The sequence below is a fragment of the Sprattus sprattus genome (genome assembly GCF_963457725.1).
Source record: "Sprattus sprattus genome assembly, chromosome: 15".
In the NCBI taxonomy this organism is placed as follows: domain Eukaryota; kingdom Metazoa; phylum Chordata; class Actinopteri; order Clupeiformes; family Clupeidae; genus Sprattus; species Sprattus sprattus.
The window spans coordinates 22067136-22074400 of record NC_137913.1 but is presented as its reverse complement, the minus strand read 5'-3'; the positions used below and the strand labels follow the sequence as shown (position 1 = coordinate 22074400).

The 7265-nt window shown below is 44.2% G+C and overlaps 1 protein-coding gene across 1 annotated transcript in view; it reads right to left on the bottom strand.

Moving 5' to 3' along the window:
* Positions 1-245: 245 nt before the first annotated feature.
* The window catches only part of unc5ca (unc-5 netrin receptor Ca), a 132948-nt gene continuing 125928 nt past the window's right edge, over positions 246-7265 (bottom strand). The window contains exons 15-17 of the mRNA XM_080852279.1: positions 6832-6996; positions 4250-4428; positions 246-2422 (exon numbers count right to left, since the gene is read on the bottom strand). Coding sequence (XP_080708405.1) covers positions 2263-2422; positions 4250-4428; positions 6832-6996 — 504 coding nt within the window. The 3' untranslated portion in view covers positions 246-2262. The remainder of the gene's footprint in view (positions 2423-4249; positions 4429-6831; positions 6997-7265) is intronic.

The following is a 7265-nucleotide window of genomic DNA, read 5'->3' as shown; positions in this document are numbered from 1 at the left end:
TTATTTTTGCTTAGTTGCCGTGGAAACCCCACAATGACCAATTTCACTGTGCAAGAAAGGTTAGGCAATATGTCAGTGGTGAAGCGGTGGCTGCATGTCAGTGACTGTCCCTGGAACTGTGAAAACTCATGAACTACCCCGGGGATGGATATGTAAAGAAATATACACAGGGCACAGTTTTTCAGCGTTGCTTATAAATATAATTTATTAATTGTTTTAAAAATTCTTTCTTACACTTTGTACAGTAAATAAACTTGACTGGGTGGGGAGGGGCGGGGGGATGCAAGCATTTTCAAAGATCATTCATGAATCGTGCCAAACCAGAGTGGACCACACCCTCACTATACAAACTGTACGAGTATAAATCAGTTTAACAAAATAAAATGCACTTACTAGCACTGCTCTAGTCATTGTTGTATAAAGAAAGCCAACTTTGCATAGTAGACACAGCTTTTACAAACATGTACGTAGATGACTTAACAACGAACAACCCAAAACTGAAAATACAAATAGGTCTAACATGGTTGTCATTTAACATGGTAAGAAAGTTTCTTGAGTGTTTATTCTCAATACTGATGACATACTCTGGTATCCTACGTTTGATCCATGCTCTCTCATCCATCTTGCTGAGTGTTCCTTGAGCCTTGTTGAGCCTGAGGTTGGAGTTTTTTTTTAATGAAAAGATGGCTTGAGTTATCATTTAAAAAGTCTCACAATATCTGTTAAAATGTGAATTCATTAAACTATCTAGCAAGCCTTTGACTCAAATATTTGATCTATTTGTTGTCAACAAATAGAAACATCACAAATTTGCCAGCCACAAAGGCAACACATAAAGAAAACACAAATCAACACACAGTTTTGAAATCCTATTTTCCATACAGAGGGAATACTGCAACAAGGAATGTGAGAATGCGTAATTTCATTTGTGTCTTGATTTTTTTTTTCATGTCTAAACACTGGTACTCTAGTGTTTGTAAAACTTGAGCATTAAATGGTTAATCATGTTTTCAAGCTGGATAATAATGAGTGTTGAGCAGTGAAAGATTCATTTTGCAAATGATCTGACTTCTCATGTAGACAACATTATTAGGAAAAAGCTGACACACACACGATTGTTGTCAATAATAGTCTGTAAAGCGGCAAGTGCTCCAATGCACTGTTGTTGTAAACACAGGAGAAACAAATTCAAACCAACAAAAATTCCCAAATACACAACTATAGCTCACTGTAGTAATGACAGAAACGTAGTCATAGGAAACAACTGGAAAAGGCCACTTCAATGTACTTGGTATACATATTCTGTATTTACATTTTCAAAATTACACAATTATATATGACTATGTAGGTTTCCTTTTATTCCACCAGGTGGCAGCAGTGAACCAAAAAACTGAGTTTAATTAGAGAAAACAGGAGAGCAATGAAGTAAAAGTTAGATAACGTGATACAAAAAAAATATGTTATTTAAAAAAATGAAGATTAGTTAGGCATAAAAATAATAATAATAATTATAAGAAGAAGAATGCTCCTGGAGTTGAAAGTAAAAGAAACAGGAGTGGGAGTGGTACATATGCATATCCTTACGTGACTGACTGGGTGAGGGACAGGGCAGACAATAGTTAGTGTGGGGGAGGATGGGTGATATCATATTTGGTTCTCTGACACAAAACCTGGACCCCCAGGAGGTCCCAAACATGGCCCCTGGCTTCCTCTCTCCTCCCCGTCCTCCCCACCTAAATAGTTAGTTAGTTAGTAAGTAGCCTGCTTGATCCAGGTCTCTCTTGGGTGGGGTGGGGAGGGGGGGTTTGTAGGTGGGGGGAATCATCCACATATTTGGACAGCAGCATAAATCGTTTCCATGGAAACTGTATTAAACAATCTGTATGTGAAGGCGCACATACAGCAAAAAGGCTATAGAAATACCTATAGAAAGAGCTATGATTTTTTTTATTTTATTTTAACCAATACTCTTGTTTCATATATGTCCACTTTGTTTTGTCAGTAAAAGATAATCACAGCACAATTCATAACATTTTCAAGATAAGATAAGATTTTTTTTTTCCTTCCCTCCTTGTTTGTCATCCCAGTCTATATGACCTGCGTGGTCTGGTGAATGTTCTTGTTTGTTCGCTAGAGGAGCTACACCATCCCCCTTCCTCCTCCTCCTCCTCCTCCTCGCCTACTGCGCTCTGTGTGTGGGAGGAGAGCCGTATGGCTCAAGCTCACCGCGCTGGCCCTTCTCTTTCCGCTTCGAGGTCATTATCACTGCTCCGTCGCCATGGGGACTAGGTTCTCATGGCGACCCATTTCCTCCAAGACGGCGGCCAGCTGGTTGAGGTTCCCGTCGGGGAAGTGCTGCGCCTCCCACAAGTCCAGGATCACGCCGGTGGGGCTCGACTTGGTGGCAAAGTAGTTCAGATACCTGGCAGCAGAAACACACAGGTGAGTAGAATAGCGTATGAGTGAGTGAGTGGGATTTGATTGTGTGAGTGTGTGTGAGTGTGTGTATGTGTATGTGTATGTGTGTGTGTGTGTGTGTGTTTATGTGTGTGTGAGAGTGTGTGTGTGTGTGTGTGTATGTGCGTGTGTGTGTGTGTGAGTGCGTGTGTGTGTGTGTTCGGTGTGTATGTGTGTGTGTGTGTGTGTGTGTGTGTGTGTGTAAAAGAGATCTAAAGTGGAGTGGACACAGGCTCAACTTGGTGGCAAAGTCGATCAGGTACCGACGAGAGGCAGACAGACGAATAGGACAGCGGTCGAGTGAGCGTGTGGGATTTGTTTTGCGCTGTGTGTGTGTGTGTGTGTGTGTGTGTGTGGAGACAGCGAGATGGAGAGTGGAGCGGACACATGCCAGAGGACTCAGCGCACGAGGCGCCGCGATCAATCAGGCCTGAGAACAACAGCCAGGCCCTCCGACGAGTGCGCGCAGCCCGGGCGCGGTGTGCGGAGCAGACTAAGTCCTCCATTCTCCCTTGATCAAAACACTTGTGACTCTAAGTTGACACGCAGCATGGCAACTCTATTTCCTAAGCCCTCCCTAATCAAATGATGCTCCTTTTAAGGGCGGCAAACAGGAACAGGAACTGAATAAAGGAAGGGGAAAAAAAAGACTTTTCCACCTATGAAGGACATTTCCTTTTGTTGGCCCCTGCGTGGGCTGTGATGTTGGTCAGCATTAAAGGCACTGCATGTTTGAGGGTGGGTTTTATCTCTTCCTCCTCCTCCTCTTGTGCTGTGCCTTCATTTTGACCTCCTGATTATGCATGCCTGTCTTAGGAGACTGAGCTCAGGATGTCAGTCCTCCGCTCTCCCTCCCTTCCTCTCTTCCTCGCCCTCCCTCACTCCCTCTCTCTCTGCAGGCAGTGATAAGGCTTCCCCTGCTGGGAGCTGAACTCAGTAGCTGCAAACAGAGCATGATTTTGCTCCATACAGTGGGAAAAGGGGGGTGAAAAGGCTAGCTTCAGCAGGACCCCATCTTCTCTTCCACACCTCGCTTTCTTTCTTTCTTTCTTTCTTTCTGTCTCTCTCTCTCTCACTCTCTCCATCTCTTCTCTACTATCGTTCTCTTCTTTCTCTCACTGTTCAACCTCTCTCAACTCATTTAGCTATGTGCATATCAAATGTGACAGATGGGTTCTGCTTCCAGGATCTCACACTGCTGGGCTCTTTTCTTTCTCTCTGTGTGTCTGTGTGTGTGTGTGTGTGTGTGTGTGTGTGTGTGTGTGTGTGTGTGTGTGTGTGTGTGTGTGTGTGTATGTGTGTGTGTGTGTGTGTGTGTGTGTGTGTGTGTGTGTGTGTGTGTGTGTGTGTGTGTGTGTATGTGTGTGTGTGTGTGTGTGTGTGTGTATGTGTGTCTGTGTGTGTGTGTGTGTGTGTGTGTGTGTGTGTGTGTGTGTGTGTGTGTGTGTGTGTGTGTGTGTGTCTTTACAATTCTGGTGTTCACTTAGCCTTTATTCTCTTACTGTGTATAGAGTGTCTCTGCTGGTGCCATGATTGATGTTGCTTCACATGCGTATACGTCCTATATCTGCACGTGTTAGTATATTATGCATGTGTGTAATACATCTGCATTTGCGTGCCTATGTATTTATGTTTATGTACTTCTAAGTAAATATATTGTATCAGTTTCAGAATAGCATACAGTACTGAACAGTATATCAATACCAGTGTATCAATGGCTGTGTGCATGTGTGTATGTGTGTGTGTGTGTGTGTGTGTGTGTGTGTGTGTGTGTGTGTGTCTACATGCTGACCTGTCCAAGTTGAGTTTGTACGCCAGCATCCTCCAGTCGTTGCCACGGGTCTGTGGCGCGTCCAGGCTGCCGCAGAGCTTCTGGCGGATGGAGAGGGGGATGCGGAAGGCGTTGGGCCCCACTAGCGTGGTGATGCTGCTGGCCGGATCCATCAGCGAGGTGTCAATGCTCTGGGAGTCCTGCACGCCAAACACGATAACAAACACAGACACGGAGTCAGTGGTCCATTAAATGGAACTGGACCTTCACATGGGAAGGGAGACTCTTCCAAGACTGTGGTGCTTTTCTGTGTTTTTTTTTCCATAAAAGGATGGCCAGGATGTTGATCAAACAAACAAACAAACAAACCCAAGAAAATGTCCAAGAAAACAAATCCGGAAAAGAAGACGCACAGCACAGCATGGCAGGACAGGCCACCCTCATCTGCTGTTACCATGGTGAGGGCCACGGCTGTCTCCAGCGATTTCAGCACGAGGAGCTTTTCTCGTCTCTCTCTCTCTCTCTCTCTCTCTCTCTGTCTCTGTCTCTCTCTTTCTCTCTTCAGCCTTCCTTTGGCATCCGCAGAGCAATTTTACCAATGCAAACTCCTCATCCATCTCTCAGTGGGAGGGATAGCACCCCGCCCTCCCCCCTGACAACACACACACACACACACACTTCATCTGCAACGCCAGCTACGCCTGATTATAAATGTCTCCCTTAATGAATTCCAATAATAAACAAAGAGTCCATTATGGAACTGGGCTTTTCCCCCTGCCTTTAAGTGCCATAAGAGAGGCTTGAAACACTTCCGCTTCAAAACAAACCACACAGAGCCCAAGACAATACTGCAGCCGCGCTGGCTGCTCGCATAAACAGGATTATCAGTTAGTGAGGGGATGAACCGGTCCACTGAGGGTTTGAAGAGAAAAACATTATTGACATAAGAGCCAAATACAATGAGCCAAAGCAGACTCTCTCTCGGAGATGGATTTTAAATGCAGTATATGTTTTTTCCCTTTTTTGTTGTTTTTTTTTTTTTTTTCAAAACACATTCCTTAAGAGGCCATTTTGCTGCATGAAGTGAGAAGGGCTGGGGAAAGTTAGATTTCATTCAAATGATACACCCACAAATTGAATAACCTCTCGCAAATGTATTAAACCACAAACAAAATACAGATCTGCACTTTTTAAACGTATTAATCCCAAAAAACGTAATAGCGAATTTTCCACAAATGTTAGTGTATGTTTGTAGAAAGGTCAAATTTCATCATAATAAATCACTAATACAGTGAAATTCTACCTGTTACGTCAATTGGGAAAGTTTGTTGTCACACATCGTTACAATCTAATGAAATCCTTACAGTTTATTAAATATTTAGATTGAAGGAGTGTTGTGTGTATGTCCAGATTAGTAGGGTTATAGTACATTCTAGTCACCTATTGTTATTGACATCTTTACTTGATAACATGCTGCATCTTAATCACACATTCCCACACATTAGCTACAACAATGTAACATTTTCAATAAAACACACTCCACAACCACACATTCCTCCCAAACCTTCAAATCTAGTGAGGAAGACCTCATGCATGCATGGGTGCACACACATACAAACCAAACGCACAATAAGAATGCTTGGCCTCTAACTATCATCTCGACATAGCCTAACACACACAACACTCAATCAATCTAACAGACGTAATAACTTCATGCGAGGGAAATTAGTTATGACGTTTGCGGAAGGCAGCGGTTGTTACGTTTGTGAGAAGTTATTATGTTTGTGGGTGTTATGAGTACACCTCTATCTGTGGTATTACAGGTTCATTGAGGAGCGAGGTCAACTCAACGGGGGAGTAGATTAGTGTGAGTGGATTTAGGGGTGACGACCGCAGTGCTGCTGAGGAGAGGAAAGAGACCCGGCCCGGCCCTTCCTGTAACCAAGAAGCAGCTTGACAAACGGAGGTGTCGGTTTTACCTGAAGGGGAGGGACGAGAGAGAGAGAGAGAAGACGGAGCCATGGGAACACTGTGAAATGGATGGGATTCCGATGCCTCGCGCAGGAGCAAAATTTAAAACACCGGAGGGAGCACCAGCCGATCAATGAGCAGAGATTATTTATTTATTTATCGCTCCGAGTCCATCTTTTACAATCCACAAGCTTTAATTAACCCCTATGGAGACAGCGGACATCGGACAGGGAGCTGATGGCTCACAATCAATAACGAAGAAGAATTCTTCCACTCAGTGGTCCAGGACACGACGGATCAAAGTGTGTTTCACCGACCCGAACACAGTGTTTTACACAGCAGCCCGCCGAGAGTTTACACCAGTGCAGCCAAACTGACTTTGAACAGCAATTCAGCAATTCAATCTTAGAAAAGTTAAAGTAAATAAATAAATAAAAACTACCCACTATACCAATATATTCTATAGTTTTGTGGAGACCACTATGATACTGTGCTTTTGCAATAATTTCCAGTTCTGACAACAAATGTACTATGTCTTTATTACTAAAGCTAGGGCTTATAGGTATACTTTATACTGTTAAAGCAAAGCCTAGCAAATTGGCCGTAGGAATTATTTCAAACGTGAAGCCTACCTCGGAGAGGGTGGTGTTGAGCTGAAAGATCTGGCCCTCGCCCTCCACCTGCCGGACACAGAGCTTACAGTCCAGCTCGGTGGTGGCGGCGCTGAAGCGCTCCAGGGTGAAGGTGCAATGCAGGGTCCGCTGGCAGCCGCTCCACACTTGGTAGAAGGGGATCTCCTGTAGGCAGCACAGACACACACACACACACACACACACACACACACACACACACACACACACACACACACACACACACACACACACACACACACAGATGGAAAGAGGTTAGGGTATGAGTTTGGAAAGACTCATTATATATAAGAAAGACAGAGGGAGGCTGCACATTAAAGAGGCCTGTTTTCTCTGTCAAGTCTCCCTGGTGCCAGAGCTGGTTCAGATGAGGACAGCCCTGGCCATAGATGCATCCACAGGGTTTTTTAAGGGGG